This window comes from Rhinolophus sinicus, chromosome 3, assembly GCF_057876585.1.
Source record: "Rhinolophus sinicus isolate RSI-liver-muscle chromosome 3, RSI-T2T, whole genome shotgun sequence".
Classification (NCBI taxonomy): domain Eukaryota; kingdom Metazoa; phylum Chordata; class Mammalia; order Chiroptera; family Rhinolophidae; genus Rhinolophus; species Rhinolophus sinicus.
The window spans coordinates 34,509,010-34,526,452 of record NC_142503.1 but is presented as its reverse complement, the minus strand read 5'-3'; the positions used below and the strand labels follow the sequence as shown (position 1 = coordinate 34,526,452).

Sequence of the window (17,443 nt, the reverse complement as noted above, 5' to 3'; positions counted from 1 at the left end):
GGAAAACAGTATGGAGGTTCTCAAAATATTTAAAAAAGAACTACCATTTGATCCAGTTATCCCTCTTCTAGGTATTTACCTGAAATAAATGAAATCAAGATATTGAACACATATTAGCAGTCCTGTGTTCAGTGTAGTACTATTCACAATATCCAAGATGTGGAAACAACCTAAATGTCCATGGATAGATGAAGAAAGAAACGTGGTACATACCCACAATGGAGTACTACTGATCTTTAAAAACAAAGAAATTGCAATATGCAACATGGATGAACTCTGAGGATATTATGCTACATGAAATAAGCCAGCCACAGAGACAAATACTGAGTGATTCCACTTCTGTGAGGCATCTAAAATAGTCAAAGTCATGAAAGCAAAGAATGGAATGGTGGCTGCCAGAGACTGAGGGAAAGGTAAACAGGGAATTATTAATCAAAAGGCATAGTTTCAGTCAAGCAAGATAAATAAGCTCTAAAGAGCCGCTGCACATTGTATCTATCATCAACAATGACATATTTTACAACGTAAAAAACTTTGTTAAGAGGATAAATCTCATGTTGTGTTCGTTCCACAAAATTTTTTAAAAATGTTTTTTTAATAAAATAGAAGACGATAGACCTTTACATTTATAGGGAAACAAAATCCAGTTAATCCAAATAAAAATCTTAAGACAACCCAAAATACAAATACTAAGCAAGCAAAATGAACAGGCTAATTTGAAATAAAGCTTAAAAATATGAATTTAATATTGGGATATTTATAATCCATCAATAAGCTGAAACAGAATGACAGACTGTCAAATTAACTTATTAAGCTACCTGGGGCTTGCAAAGGTGGAGGAAGCTAACTGTCCAGAACACTGATATCATGTGCCTTACTTGCTGTTCCGATAGGTGAACAGTAATTCCTGCAGTGGAAGGAGTAGATACAAAGGTTATCTAAAATTTGAAGGGCAAAGTAAATATTTCCACCCCCTCAGGGGATTTTCACATCCCCTCCATTACATGATGCTCTTCACCTATCAGAATAGAAAGTAAAGTACAAAAATATCTGTACTTTGAGCAGTTACCCTCTTCTACTGCTTCACAAGCCCAGATAGTTTAGTAAATTAACTAATTTACCAAGAAAGGCATCTGCACTGACACAAGTAATTTGAAAGTGGCTCCTGAAATACTTCCTGGTGAAGGCACAGAATCTTAACTTGATTACCTTAAGTAGTTGTTTTCCAATTGTTGGGCTCATTTTCTCATCTACCATAAGAATTACAATTCCTCTATCATCCATTCCCCTCCTTCCAGCACGACCAGACATCTGAATATATTCACCAGAAGAAATCTGAATGAACATAATTAAAAATACAGCATTTAGGAGAAAACTTGGTAAAAAACATATTCTTAAAAATTTTCTTATCATAAAATACACAAGCAGCAGTTACATATTCCAAAAAAAGGAAACATGATTAAAAATACTTTTAGGGAGTGTAAGCAAAAACACAAAAATGCTAAACACTTAAGAGTAATGTTTAAATTTTAGCTCCAAAATAATCAAATGCATCATAGCTCCAGGGAAATATTAGCTAATTCGCTAGCATACAAAATATCTTTAAGCTAGATATTCTGGAAAATGGCAAAGTCTAAGAGAACAAAGACTGAAATCTAGTATATCCTAATTCTGATCTGATCATAATAAATTTTCTTATTTTACAAAATGAAATTTATATAAAATGAACATTTTTTTCTTTTTAAGTGCAATTCTCTCCTATTTCCTTGGAGTTTGGTAGACTCCATTCATCACTAAGAACAACCTAGTGAAGAAAGGTTGGTAAGACTCCCATATATAGGTTTTCAAGGTGACAAATAAACCACCTGAACACTGGGCAAAGTTTTATTTGTAAGTGCATGTATATTGTTCTCCTGTGGAAAGGATTCTGTTTCCAGATTCTCAAAAAATATTTGACTCAAGAAGCATTAGGAACCAGTATGCTACAAAAAGGTATTATTACTAATAGTACCAAAAACAGATCCAACATCCTGGGAGCATGGAAGGCATGCGCGCGCGCGCACACACACACACACACACACACACACACACACACACACACAGAGAAAAACCTAAAAAAAAAATCAGAAAACTTCAAAAAGGCAATCTGATAAACTCTCAACAGGGCTCAATGTCATTATGAAACATTACAATTTTTAGATTTCATAATTATGATCTTAAATCATCAAGAAACAGGTTGCTTTCTTAAATTCAATTATCCACTATACTCTATCCTTACCTTAGGGCCCATGGGATGCCAAGAGTGTGTAAAATCATGAAAAACTTATTTACTTATGATATCAATTTTATTCAGAGAATTAAATAATTTTAAACTGATAATGAAGAATTTAAAAATTTATACTGATTTAAAAAACATGAAAGACTTTTATCTGCTTCACAATTAAAAATCGTTTTCTACGTGAATTAAATGTTTAAAAGTTCAATTTAAAAGTTATACGTTATAGAAAAATTTTGAAGGCTATGTAAAAATTTTTAGAGAAATGGTATGACCTCACTATACTTCCATTTCTCTTTTGTGTAACATCCAACACATTTTAAAATAAAAAAAAAACCTTTGCCTTTACAATTCTACCACAAGCACTTTTCAGTCTTTTGATGATTGATAACTACTGCCAGAAACTTCTTTAAGCAGAAAAGAATCACCATTTTCAAGGATAAAAAGTTAAGTAGAAGAATAGTTGGCTATTTAGAATTTTTTTCAAATGCCAGATGATGTGTCTTTGGCTTGCACTGGATACTCAACCTAGTAATCTCTTTTCCTCCACCTGCTTTTCACTCCTGTGATGCTCCAATGCCTGCCTAGTAAATCTGCTACTATTGCTCAGTTTAAGGATTGCCTTCTCTAAGAAGCCTTTCCTAGCCCTTTATACGCCTATATAAGGAACTTCTTATGCTTAACCTTCCTGTACTTTATCCTTCTTAAAATCCGTAATATAACCTTTTACTGTATGTCTATCAACTTTCATCTGCTAAGTTTCTTTAGAGTGGGAATTGGTTTTATTTTAACTTTAGCATTATCAGTACCTACAGTAGTTCTATGTCCATAGTTTAAATTTGGTAATGGGCTACTTGCCTCTGAATTAAGAATTTACTTTTTACCTCAATTCACTGTTTCACCCATAATCCCAACTTTCTCTCTTTCCTTCTGCCTTACAAAAGACGTATGTGCAAACCCGTTAAAACCTCTATTTTAAACCTGAAGGGTAAAACAGTGAGCTGCAACTGTAGCCAGTATACTTGTAGAGATGCTTTAAATGCCGTCAACTTTAAGAAATGAAACTTCTATAGATATTTAAAATGCTTTAAAGCATTCATGAATCATTTGCACACTTATCCTTCCCTTATCACCAAACTCTTCACCTAAAGGAAGTTTCTTTTTTGTTTTGTTTTTTAAAGGATCTGAAATTTTAACCTTGATGAACTTGTATTATTAGGTCAGGCACAAGTTCTTGAGTATTTAGAATTGAAAATCTCAATTACATGAGCGAAAATCACCTTAGGAAAAACAATTAAAGATAAAAGTTATTTCAATATCTGAATTATTTTACTTACCCATCGGAAATCTTTCCCATCAAATTTTCGGGCATTTGTAAATAACACTGTTCTAGCTGGCATGTTAATTCCCATAGCAAAAGTCTCTGTGGCAAATAAGGCCTAAATAAATAAATAATTATACAATTAAACATGTATTCTAAGCTAAAAACTAGTTTTGTATAAACAAACAAATCATTAATTTGCAAAATTAGTTAACAAGACTGTACAAAAATAAGACAATATGCTATTCCCCAATATGTTTCAGTATTTTATATATAAAGTTATTAAATAATACTTAATGTCCCTTGCATGCCGGAAAACTTTAGTTCAGGTAAAATAGTCTTTCTTAAATTCCAGTGGTGGTAATTTGGAGAGAATACTACTGTCTAATGGATAAATCATTAGGCTCTAGGATATTTTTCTAAACAGTCACATTTCCTGGCTTCTTCACTTATGACGCAGCACTGGAAACACCTTTAAGATCTCTGAGGGGCTCTTTAAATTCACTTCTAAGACTTCACCAACAAAAACTTCACCATCCCCCAAAAACTATGTGTGGTTTAAGCACACAAAGCTCTTGTACAAGCAAAGTCACTGACGTTCTATTAAATAATCTAAATTTTCATCAGGAGGAAAGGTAAAAATATATCGTCAACTCAACAGAATGCTATTCATCTGCTAGAAAGAATGAAGAGCTATGCATGTGATAAAAATGGGTAATAGGTAGTATAATCACATTTAAAAAAAATAAAGCATGTATTATTTGTATGTATGCTAATGGAAATTTCTGGGACATGAGGGGAATGATGGCCTTTCTTTTTTTTACTTTATGTAGAATTGGTCTATTTGATTTTACAACCAACGAGTATCACTTATATTTTTAAGAAAAGATTCTTTGAAATGGGCTTTAAGAAAATACACAATCCAGAAGAGAACATCAACAGGGCCTTACCAGGACCCAAGTATAAATAGTGACCAATTCTTTATCTAAAATACGTTACTTATATGCTTTAGAGCGAATGAATTTATTTTAAATATTCTACTTAGTACTGAGCTTCTCATGAAAAATCTCTAATCTGTTTTTTAACACGCTAAACTAATTTTTAAGCATAAAACAACTTATGAGTCATATATAGGCTTATGACGTTTTAAAACTAAAACCCATTTTCAATATCCCATTTCTGGGTACAGACATCAACATAATTTTTCAAATTAGACTGTCTCTGCTTTAAATTAGAACATCCTCAGAAGCTCTCTTGTAAGTCTACCAGCAATTCTCCTTGGCTCACTAAACTAATCCCTTTAATTTGTACATAGAAATGAGTCCACTTACAGAATCAACTCCAGGTCTCATTAAAAAATAGCACCTTTTACAAAATTCCACACTATATCCAACATTGTTACCATTCTTTACTTTAAGGATAATAAAGGAAACAATTTTTTTTACCTGTAGCCCAAAATTTAAGAAGTACACGTTCCTCCTCCCATCACCCCCCCACTTCTACTACCCTCCCACCCCAGTTTTCAAAAGTTTGTATTACACCACTTGCTTTTACAAAAGACCCACACTAGCACCTGTTTTCGCTAAATGAAAGAAATCCAAAGAGGATTTGGGCTTTCATGAAAAAAAGCGAAAGCAAATAGAGCACTCAGCGTTTGTTTTGCAGCAAGCCATTTTCAAGGCTGCATGCACCCTGTGCAGATATTGTGGCAGCCAAGCTCCATCCTTAGGAACTATACTCAGCATCAAGCACCAGAGCTTTGAACTATGTCTGTGAGCACCTGTGTTTTATCTTGGTGCATTTCATGCATCCGTTAGCAAGATATATCCTAATGAATCAGAAAAGCCTGAGAGTCATTAAGGGTGTCATGCTTAGCATAAAATTAGATGTAGTTAAGTGTTTTGATGGCAGTGAACAAAATGAAGACATTGTGCGTGTGTTGAATATTGGGCTTGGGAACACTCAAAATTTTTTCCATACAGATTAATGGTAATTGTTTCTTTGATTTATGCCATTTCACTTACGAGTGGCTTCATAGGAACCCTCTACTTTCGGATGATGGGGGAAACCTGTGTAACACTACATATAAAAATCAAGTTCATTACCTCAGCTATTCCATACTACCTAGTTTTAAAAAAATAAAACAAAAACAATATAAAGCTGATAATAAATAGTTTTATCAATAATTTTCAAACTGCTCACACAACGCAATGCTAGGGCATAATAAATAAAAGAAAATCATACCTTTATCAATCCTTCAGAAAAGAGAATTTCTATAGTTTCTTTCAAAATAGGAAGTAAACCACCATGGTGAATACCAATCCCCCGCTTCAAAAGAGGAAGTACATGTTCAACCTGCCATTGGAATACCGTTTATTTTACAATGATGTGTGGAAAAGGGAAATGAAAAATGTTAAACTAACCAAATTAAGAAAAATGGGTAATCAAGAAAGAAAGCTGTTTAAAGAAATGTTATATAATCTTTTCAGCATAAAAGCAAAAACCAAACCCATGTTCCCACAGATTAAACTCAAAACACAATGTATTTCTGTCCTAGCTTCTTTTATGAAAAAGTACGAAAGGTTTGTTTTAAATAAGCTTTATAAATGTTTTACTGCCTCATTCAAATTTTCCAGTATCATTTCATCTCCTCCAAAAAATGACAAGTTATGAGGGCAAAGTTTGTATCTGCAGAAAATAAACTTACATTGGCCAACTCAAACCAAAAAGAAAGAAATAACTATAAAGCATATTTAACATAAATATGTACTTCATCTAAAAAACAATGAATTGCTGAAGAGTTCATTCTCATTAACACTATAACAAATGCCATTAAATATCTACTATTAGGAGTGTGCCAGGATAACAAAGACATATAAAGACATGGCTCACCCCTTAGATACTAACAATTCAGCTGGGAAGAAAAATCACAAAAAAATTTTGTGAATTAAATACTATTTTAAATACCAAGAAACATATTATTGCAGTCTTAGCACAAACTCCTTATAAATCAATCATCTGTAAGCAGACTATGACCTCCGAACTTTTCACAAAACAAAACTTTCATATATTAGGTTAGACTAAAGCAACAGTTCTCAGATTTGGACGCACATTAGAATTCCCTGTGGAGCTTCTGAAGGACTCTAACCACCAGGACACAACACCAGACCAAATAAGTCAGAAATCTCTGGGAGTGACCCAGGCATCAACATACCTCAGAACTCCACAGGCAATCTAATACACAAAGGAAAAGACCACTAGCTTAAAGCAAAGTTGACATTAAATTCCTCACTAAACACATGACTTTTATTAGGTGTGTGCTACTGTTTTGTTTGGAAACCTTAAGGATTTAATGACTTATAACTAGCATTAATGATTTATAATATTAGGAACAGAAGCAGTAATTTCCAGACCATGATAACTTTCAGAGAAGAGTTCCCTCAGGTAGCAAATCTTTCCTCTTGTGACCTTTTCAGAAGTTTAAAATATAAATCAAGATATCATTTCAGTGCCCAAAGCAATATATTTATAGCAGTGTGCAAACAATGCAATATAGTAACAAAACCAAGAAATATAAAGTGAATAAATGCTATCTATTAATATCAATACCTTACTCAGTGACAATAAACACAAACCTGAGGGAGCTTTTTATCTTCATCCGACAAGCAGTCGATTGCATTACTGAATACTTCTTCAACCATCTTCTTTTCTTCATCTAAAAGAGAAAATCCAAAAGGTACATAAATACCTAAATGAGTCAATGATACCAAACTACAAACACTGCAAAAAATAAGAGCCTATAATATAAAGAGTAAAAGAGTATTTACAATAGTCAGAAGGGAAAGTAGATTAAAATGACTGTAATTATTTAATAAAACTCATTACCTCTCAAAATTTACCTAGTAGACTTATTCCATGAAAAGTACTATCTTATAAAAATATTGACAATACACTAAGGGCTCTATACGCAATATTTAAGTCCAACAATTACAGGCCAGAGAGATTATTACTATCTACTATTAAGGAAAGTAAGGCTTAGAGCAAATAATGGGCACTGCTACTGTCAGAGCAACCAATTCCAAAGCCTATGCTTTACCCATTACACTGCCTTCTTGTACAGTGTCTATTAAATAATAGGTAGTCAATAAATATTTGTTGAAGTAATCAATACATAACCCTGCAACATTAAGATACAACTCTGGTAGCTATAAGAAAACAAGTCTAAGCAGAGCAAGTCACTCAATCAAAACACAAAATACAGTAAGTTCTCACTTAAGACAGTCGATAGGTTCTGCAACTTTAACTGAAACAATATATAATGAAACCAATATTACCACAGGCTATGATGCAAACAAGAGTTAAGTCCCTATGGCATTTTATCCATGTTATAACAAAATGAAGTTGAACAAAATGTTATTTGAGGATCTGCTTCATTATTGGCTTTAAAAGGTTATCTGTCATTGGTTACTTCTACTCATGGATTAGTAAAAATTAGCTTTAAAATAGATGGGTTTAGTTCTGTATCTTGATAAAGAAAACAATGCCACTGAAATTTGATTTTGGATAGCTGAAGATATTTACTTCTCACTGTACAGGATTATATATATATAAAAGGCTAAACTAAATAACAGTTGCGTTGGTATTCAGCATGCCACAATTCTTGTCTAGACTGTGCTACTATTTAGCTGTGTGACTTCCATTTATAGTTAATATATGAGAGTAATTTATTAATTTGCTAAAAGTTTTTACTTTATTTAAAATTTAGGTTAGGTAAAGGGCAGATCTTCTTGGTTTGGATTTCTAGAAGAATGAAGCACAGTACTTTCTATACAGGAGGAAGTCTAACAAAGAGAACTACCCTTAAGCAGTCTGATAGAGAACCCCAATAACTAAGGAGCTTATGGCAATGAAGTATAAAAAGGTATGACTTAATGTTTCTCAGTAGGGTTCTTTGGATTTTACACAGAGCAATGTACTTATACGTTCCAGTAAAAGAAGACAGAAGAAAGGAAATATAAATCAAGGATCTCTTAAAGCTTTTACAAATGTAATGAGTACCTACTACTGCAACTGTAAGGTGAACTGCATATCCTAGCAATATATAACACATAATGTCATACCAGATATACATTTACATTCATTTTCCCATAACATTAAAACTATACAAAATTTTATAGTACCTGTGTTGAAATCCAATTTGGTCATTTGAAGTGCATAGGCTTCACAGTCTTTTTTACTAAAACTGAAAATAATTACAGGTTGAAAATTTCTTTCCATAATCATCTTCACAATTTTGAACACATTTGATGGTCCTGCAAAAAGAGTATATAAAACCATATCCCAAAATTAACTCAAGATGGACCACAGATATAAACATAAACTCTAAAACTATAAAATATTTAAAAACATATAGGAGTAAATCTTCATGATTTTGGGTTATGCAAATCATTCATGGATATAATACCAAAAGCACAAGCAACAAACCAACAGATGAGATTTCACCAAAATTAAAAACTTTTGTACTTCAATAGACACCAACAATAACGTGAAAAGACAATCCTTATCCACAGGATGGGAGAAAATATTTGCAAATCACATATCTGGTAAGGGTCTAGTATCCAAAATATATAAAGAATTCTTACAACTCAACGACAAAAAGACAATGTAATTTTTAAATGGGTAAAGAATTTGAATAGATATTTCTCCAGAGAAGATACACAAATGGCCAATAAGCACATGAAAACATACTCGACATTATTAACTACATTAGAAATATGAATCAAAAACACGTTGAGATATCACTTCATACCACTAAGATGACTATAATCAAATAGACTAGAGTATTGGCAAGGACGTAGAGAAAATAGAAACCTCATACCCTTCTGATGGGAATGTAAATGATGCAGCCATTTTGAAAAATGATCTGGCTGTTAATCAAAAGGTTAAACATAAAATTACCATGACTCAGCAATTCCACTCCTAAGTATATAATCATGAGAAAAGAAAACACAAAAACGTGACAAACACAAATGTTTATAGCAGCATTAATCACAACAATCAAAAAGTAGAAACAATTAAAATACCTGTCAACTGATGAATGGATAAATAAAATATGGCATATGCATACAATGAAATGTTATTTGAACATGAAAAGGAATGAAGTATTGACACATGCTATAACATGGATGAACCTTGAAAACATGCTATGTGAAAGAAGCCAGTTACGAAAGACCACACATATTACGATTCCATTTACATGGAATGTCCAGAAAAAGCTGAGGGGTAGGGAAAAGAATTTGGGGAAAAATGACAAATGACTGCTAACGGGTACGGGGTTTCTTTTTGATTTGATGAAAGTGTTCCAGAATTAGACAGTAGTTGCATAACTTTGTGAATATATTGAAACCCACTGAATTGTGAATGATTGTGGCTGAATGACGGTTGCATAATTATGTGAATATACTAATAACCACTGAGTTGTACACTTTAATGGGTGAATTGCATAGTATGTGAATTATATCTCAATAAATGTCATATAGGAAAAAAAATCGGCCTTTATTCATTAAATTTTATCATATTATTATCTAGATCTTTATATGGCTTCCTGAGGGAAAAAGTTAAACAAAAAGAAACAAAAAATATAATTTGAAAATACAATTTACATGTGAAATTCTCTCAAAAGAAATTCCAAATTACCTTTTGTTCCTCCTTTCCGCCCTTTCTGATCTCCTTTTGCCAAATCACCAGCATCTCGAAGAACTTGCATTGCTGTATTAAAATTATCTTCTCTGAAGTCACCCTGGAATCACAGGTATTTTGCTATGTAACTTCACTAATATTTAATCATAATCCAAAATTGTTTCATACCTCAAAACATAACTTCCTCAAATAAAAGTAATTTAATAATTATAACAAAAGTCACTAAAGTAGTTCAAAAATGATGTGTGGTAGCAGGTAATAAAAGGTGATAAAGAGGTATTAAAACTGGGAAAAGCAAAACATAAGATATCTGAAACATGTCCAGAGTCCCTATTCTCCAAGCATTTAAAAATATTAGGAAAGGAGAGAAATCTAATTCAGGCACAAGAGACACGCAAGCCTTAAAAAAAAATTTTGAAATAAAAACGTACACACACACACAACACACAAAATCAACAACTTTGGACCATAAACTATGTAAGAAAAAAAGTGGATCTGTACTATTCTTTTCTAGTTTAAGAAACAACTGGTATAAACAAAAAAAGTATGGCATTATAGATATAAAAATGACATTTACTCCCTTACATTTTCATCAACTACAAGGTGCAGACCATCTCCCCCAGCTGGAAAAATGTAGTGTTGCAATGGAGTAGGCCGATAATCTGTGTAAATTACATGACAAGGCTGTAAAAAGAAAGAAATATAATTAAACATGTAATATTTTATTTCTTCAATAATACTGTGCATTTAACCTACCTAAAGACCTTGGGGAAATAAACTTTTGAATTTGGCATTTCAAAAAAAAATTTTTTCACAAAAACCACTTTAAAACCAGGCAAGAGAAAAATGCTGAAATACTAGGTCTATCAAATTATACTATCTGTTCAGTTTTACCAATTTCCTAATCAGGGCCAAATACATGGTTTAAGCTTCAATAATGATCTTAGATCCATATCCTAGACCTGTGATGCCATAATTAAAGAAGATGCTTGTTTATACAGAGCAGTAGTATGGTGACACACAATGCTCCCTGAAGTAAAATGGGACTTTTCTGCCACACAGAGGCGTTTCAAAACCTTAATAAAGCAGCAGCCTGATCTAGCTCCTCCAGAAGATCCACTGTTTCTATTCTACAGAAATAACATGGGTGTCACAAAAACACCATTAGTGAGCTTATGAAAATAAGTTTGTGAGGATACGGCTACAGAAGAAAACTAAGGGCAGGAAAAACCAAGAATAAACTGAATACACATGAATGAATGCTTATTATAACGTCCTATACTGCAGTTAAAGTTGGACTATAAAAGCAAAAGGGGAATACTAAAACATTGGTGTTCACACGAGAAAAATCCATCACATGCTCAGGAGACACCCAGCTTTATCGTGGTACTGAGGTCTTAGAGGCAATTCTCTGTATTCATGTTCATATGACTAAATGCAGTAATTCCCAAACCTGGCAGATCATCAGGGTCAACTTGTGAGCTTTTAAAAGTTGGGGCTTCCAAGACCTTACTCCCAGAGATTTTGATATACTGGATTTAAGATGGGACTCAGAAATTCACACTTTGTAAAAAGCTAAGTCAGTTCATTTTGATAAGCTTACTTAATTTGAGTAGTTTCACATAAAAATGTCTTCTTCATTCTAGGCAGCATTACGAATAAAGCATTGGACGTACTAAAGCCAGCGTATAACATTTCAAATATCAAAAAAGAGAAACAAAATACCTGTTTATGTAAATGGCAAATCCATTCAGCAAACTGTCGGGCATTTGGAATAGTAGCCGAAAGAAAGACATAATGAACATTATCAGGAAGCAAAATAATAGTTTCTTCCCATACCACACCACGCTCTGAAAAACACAAATATACCATGGAATTCAGTGTTACTTTATTGACAAGTAGTCTAAAATTACCCTTTCTCAAGCTCACTAATGAGAAAAGCAGACCACTTAACATAAGGATATTTTAGCCACAGACCCTTACTGAAAACTACTGTAGTTTGTAGCATGAATTTATGCAGTAGAAAGTCAGTAGACTAAACCACTATAAACACAATGTATTCTGAAATAATAGCCTCAATAATGAGCTGCAAAGAGCAGCTTCAGACTGAATCCTTTTCAAACAGCCGAACAAGAGTCCCATGGCAATGGAAATAGTATCTCCATCTTTAAAAAACATAAGTTAACGGGCTTGTAGAAAATTACAGCAACAAATTTCAAAGAAACACCATTACAATACTATATGGCATCTTTCACCCAAATTACCCTCATAAACTCTAGAGATGAAAGAAAGATGTGATGAACAACAAAATCCTAAGTCAGTTTTTATATAAACAGAAAAAAACACAAAAAAATCAGTTTGAGAATTTCCCCCTAAAATAAATCAATCAACACAGAATTCATCAGAACTTAATTTTATGAATTTGCAAAGGGTGAAATGTTTAAAGCGTACATGATTTCTTAAATTATATTACTTTCACTATAAATATAAGTTAACTCAGTGCTTTAGTTTACATAACAACTAAGTTTTATTTTAGGTGTGTACATATTAAACATTTAAGTATGTTTGTTAAAATCAACCCTCCCACTTTCACCCAAAATTCCAAGTATATTTACTTTTCCATTATAGTAGTGTAACAGTTCAAGTAAAGGGATATTTATAATTTTTCTTTTTGATCATTTTTATTTCATAATCCTCATTTTTCTTACCATAAACATGCATTTCTTAGGTTTCTTAAAGATTAAGATAATAAAAATCAAGGAAGTTAATTTTGTAGGCCAGAAGTTTTGGAAATTCTTTAACATGGTATATTACAGAGCTCTCTATTGAAAGCAAACTAGTTTTAATTCCATTTGTTTTATCTGAATTTGCGTCTTCTCACCTAGAAATAGTATTTAAGAAGCTGTACTTGAATGAGATCCTACTGGAAATATTACATTATGTTGTCCACAATTTAGCTTACTAGAACTCTAGCCACATTAAATATCAAAGCAAATTTTAACAAATGTTGTTCAAAATTCCCAATGCCATCCTTAAGGAAACTACATGGCACACACATCTCAACACAGCAGAATATACCTGAATCTCTCATGTAATGAATTTCATCAAATACAACCCAAGCAACTTCTCGCATAACTTCAGAACCTCTGTACAGCATACTTCTCAAAATCTAAAGAAAAAAATAGAAGATTAAGCACAATTTTGACATAACAAAAGCTGTTCTTTCTAACAAGAAATTCTGGAAATTATTTTTTAATGGAAAAATAATTTATGGGGGTTACACATATTTTAACTAAATTTCACAAATTGTGTAATATTCCTTTTCTCTTAAAACCAAAATGACTTCTCAACAGTTAGTAATCAGATACAATCCATGGAGAATTATCATTTCTATTTCCATATGTCTCAAATAGGAAGCCACTTTCTTATATGTACAGCATTTATCCCAAGTTCTACACTTCCTAAGATGTAAGAGCAACTTAAATTTATCTTCTACCCAACATGCTAGCTCTCATACTGTTTACCCACTTTTTTTCTGCCTCCTATCACAATATGGGTACTTTTTGGCAACTATTATCCTGTTTTTTGAGTTAAAAAAAAAAAAAAACTTCTATAGATGGCAGAAAGTTTTGAGAATAGAAAATATTTACTTTGGGCACCAAAATGAAAAGTGAGCAATGCTTCTGGCTGACTCTGCATACCAGAAGCTAATTTATGCTTTCTATTGCACTGTGTCCTTACAAAATGCAAGGATATAATTTATGTATAAAGTATTGTAAGATGTTAACAAGTATATGCAAAGCTTAACTGCGATTATGGGAGAAGCTAAACATAATTGGGCATCTTTTTAAAAGTCAATTATTTTTCTATTTGTATCAACACTCAGACTCGGAAGAAACAAAATCACAAGGAAGCAAGAGGCACTATTTGTATGAAACTATGTATCCAAGTCCTTGAAACTATGTATACAAAACCATCAAAGTCTTTCCTGTCACTGACAAGAAGCCTTTAAAAATACTACTTGGTCAAGAAAAAAATTGTATCTATGTTATGTGACAAATAACAGAAATATTGGTAATTTACAACTAAATTTATGTAATTATTAGAACCTTTTGAGATGAACTTTGTCCTTTTCATGTAAATCTACTCAGAAAGTACATATTTTATCTATATAGAGCAAGTGATAAAACAACAGATGTTCTAATTGGATACTTCAATTAAATTAAAAAGGGAAAATTGGATGGCACCATATAAATTACCTCTGTGGTCATAACAAGACAAGATGCTGTAGGATTAATAGTAACATCTCCCGTCATCAGACCAACATCTTGAAATTCTTCATACATTTCACGGTATTTCTGGTTACTCAGAGCCTTAATTGGGCTGGTAAATATTACACGTTGTTTTTCCCTTAAGGCCAATGCAATGGCATACCTAAAAATGTGAAAACAAACAAAAATATTTACAAAACCTTTTAAGTATATGACTCAAAAAATTCTATTAATATATGAATTATGTCTGAATTTTCCCTAATTACTTATGTAAAATGGACCCTGCAGAACTTTAATGTCTTATTCTATTTACTATCAGTAAATCATTATGGTAATAATTATGATAAATCTGAAGTACAGTGGTCTAAATGAACGAGAAAACTTTAATTTTAACTCTGGTGTCTTGGAGTTAATGTAACTAATTACTAATACCAATGGATTACTAATGGCTACCCTATTTCTTGTAAGCAAAATACCTTCACTCCTATAAAGGAGCCTCCAAAACTTCAGAGCCACTGCCTGTCAGTTTATACATATACAGAGTATAAAAAATTAAGATAACACTGGAAAATTAAGTTTTCTCTTTTGAGGTTCACAAATAAATTAATCCATATGTATTTTTTTCCTCACATGTAACAGTTACCATATCAACCCTTGATTGGAGATTATGGTGGATTCTAATTATGGAAAAGCTATTCCCATAGCTATTTATAGAATGCAACATAGTTTTGTTTTGTTTTAAGGAAAATTCAATTGAATTTAAGTATTTAAATATAGACCATGAAATCAGAACTAAGCTTAGCACTGTGCTAGATCCTCCTTGTTAAAGTTCCTGCTCATAACAGACTTATGACCTATTTGGAGAAATAAAAATAATATTCATTTAATCTTAACTATCCCCCACAATAGTGAAATAAACAATTAAAATATTAAAAAATTGTCCAATCAAATATGATTTGTAAAAAAAAAAGAAAACAGAGATGCTACAATATACTATCTAAAATGTCCACTGTTCAGCAAAAAAGATACAAAAAGAAACAGGAAAGTGTGATCCATACTTAGGCAAAAAAGCAGTCATGAGAAACTGATTCTGAGTGGGCCCAGATGTTGGACTTAGCAAACATCTCAAAGTAACTAAAACGTGCCCCAAAAATGTAATGAAACCATAGTCTAAGAATTAAAGGAAATATGACAATGATTCAACAAATAGAGAAATCCTGTCAGAGAAAATGAAGCTGTAACAACATAACCAAATGAAAACGCTACAGATGAAAGTACAATAATTGAAATGAAAAATCACTAGATGGGCTCAAGAGCATATTGGAGATTGCAGAAGAAAGTATCAGTAAATACGAACACAGAACAACAGAAATGATCAACTCCCAAGAGAGAAAGAAACAGAAAAAAATAAAGACACTCAGAGATCTATGGGACAACCTCCAGTGTCCCAATGGAAGGTCCAAAATGAGAATGAGGCAGAAAAAATATTTGAAAAAATAACAATGAAAAACTTCCTAAATTTGTTTAAAAGAACATTAATGCACAACTCCAACAATACAATGAACCCAAGTAGGAAAAACTGAAAAAGAATCACCTAGAAACAGTCTAACTGCTGAATGACAAAGTCTTCAAAGCAGCAAGAGAAAAAAACACACACAAGAGAATAACGTAATAAAGGCTGACTTCTGATTGAAACAACGGAGTAGAATGAAACAATCAGTAGCATGACTATCCAACGCTGAAACAACAAAAATGTCAACCAAGAATTTTATATTCAGTGACACTATCCTTATATAAAAAAAAGCAAAATAAAGAAATTTGTAAATAAAAAGAGGGAATTCATTGCTAACACCTCTACCCTGCAAAAAATATTTTAAAATCCTTTAATTCAAATTCAGAGGACAAAATAGAGTTTCAGAAATCATAAAAATGTGGGTAAATGTAAGACTATATGTGTGTTTTTATTTCTTTCATTCAATCAATATTTTTAAAACCATAAGACTGTTTATAAGACAAAAATTTTAACTCTATATAATACACTAGATTTATAGCATCGTTGAAATATGTATGACAAAAACAGCACCAAAAAAATATTAGACCAAGGTGTCAGTATTTAACAGAAACTGTAGCTGTGATATAGTTAAAAGTGCATTCTATAAGCCCTGGAGTAACCACTAAAAATATAACTCAAAGCAAAAGTAATCAACAGAAGAATTAAAATGGTACACTAAAAAATATTGGTTAAACATAACAGAAGGCTGTAAAGATGAGACATATGCTAAAAAACAAAAGGCAAATGCAAACCCAACCGTATCAATCACTAAATTAAATTATTAAAATCACAAAGTACATCCTCCAACCACAAAGAAATTACATTAGAGATCAAAAACAGAAAACACATGGAAAATCACCAAATGCTTGAAAAGTAAACAACACAAGAGAAAACCAATAGAGAAACTAAAAGAGTGAACTGAAAATGAAACATAACTATCAAAATTTATGGAATGCATATAAAGCTGTACTAAGAGGAAAATTTATACTTTTGAACACATTAGAAAGAATGACTTAACACCAATAATCTAATTCCATCTCAAGAATTTCAAGACAGACACAAATTACCAAAATTTAAGAACGGAAACTGAATTAGGAATGAAAATTTTTCCCATAAAGAAAAGCCTAGATGGTTCAGATGGCTTCATTAGTGAATTCTCTCAAACGTTTGAAGAGGAAATAATACCAAACCAACACAAACTCTTTCAAAAAATAGACCAGGAGGGAACACTTCGCAAACTTATTGAGGTCAATATTAACTTGATACCAAAGCCAGACAAAGACCTTGCAAGAAAACTACGTACTAATATCCCTTATGAAGATCCA

At 32.2% G+C, this 17,443-nt stretch overlaps 1 protein-coding gene across 1 annotated transcript in view; it reads right to left on the bottom strand.

Annotated features, from left to right (window-relative positions):
- The window catches only part of MTREX (Mtr4 exosome RNA helicase), a 77,197-nt gene that overhangs the window by 44,059 nt on the left and 15,695 nt on the right, over positions 1–17,443 (bottom strand). Inside the window, exons 6-15 of the mRNA XM_019743136.3 lie at positions 14,555–14,729; positions 13,374–13,464; positions 12,021–12,145; positions 10,881–10,979; positions 10,293–10,395; positions 8,777–8,908; positions 7,232–7,311; positions 5,841–5,951; positions 3,613–3,714; positions 1,210–1,335 (exon numbers count right to left, since the gene is read on the bottom strand). Coding sequence (XP_019598695.1) covers positions 1,210–1,335; positions 3,613–3,714; positions 5,841–5,951; positions 7,232–7,311; positions 8,777–8,908; positions 10,293–10,395; positions 10,881–10,979; positions 12,021–12,145; positions 13,374–13,464; positions 14,555–14,729 — 1,144 coding nt within the window. The remainder of the gene's footprint in view (positions 1–1,209; positions 1,336–3,612; positions 3,715–5,840; positions 5,952–7,231; positions 7,312–8,776; positions 8,909–10,292; positions 10,396–10,880; positions 10,980–12,020; positions 12,146–13,373; positions 13,465–14,554; positions 14,730–17,443) is intronic.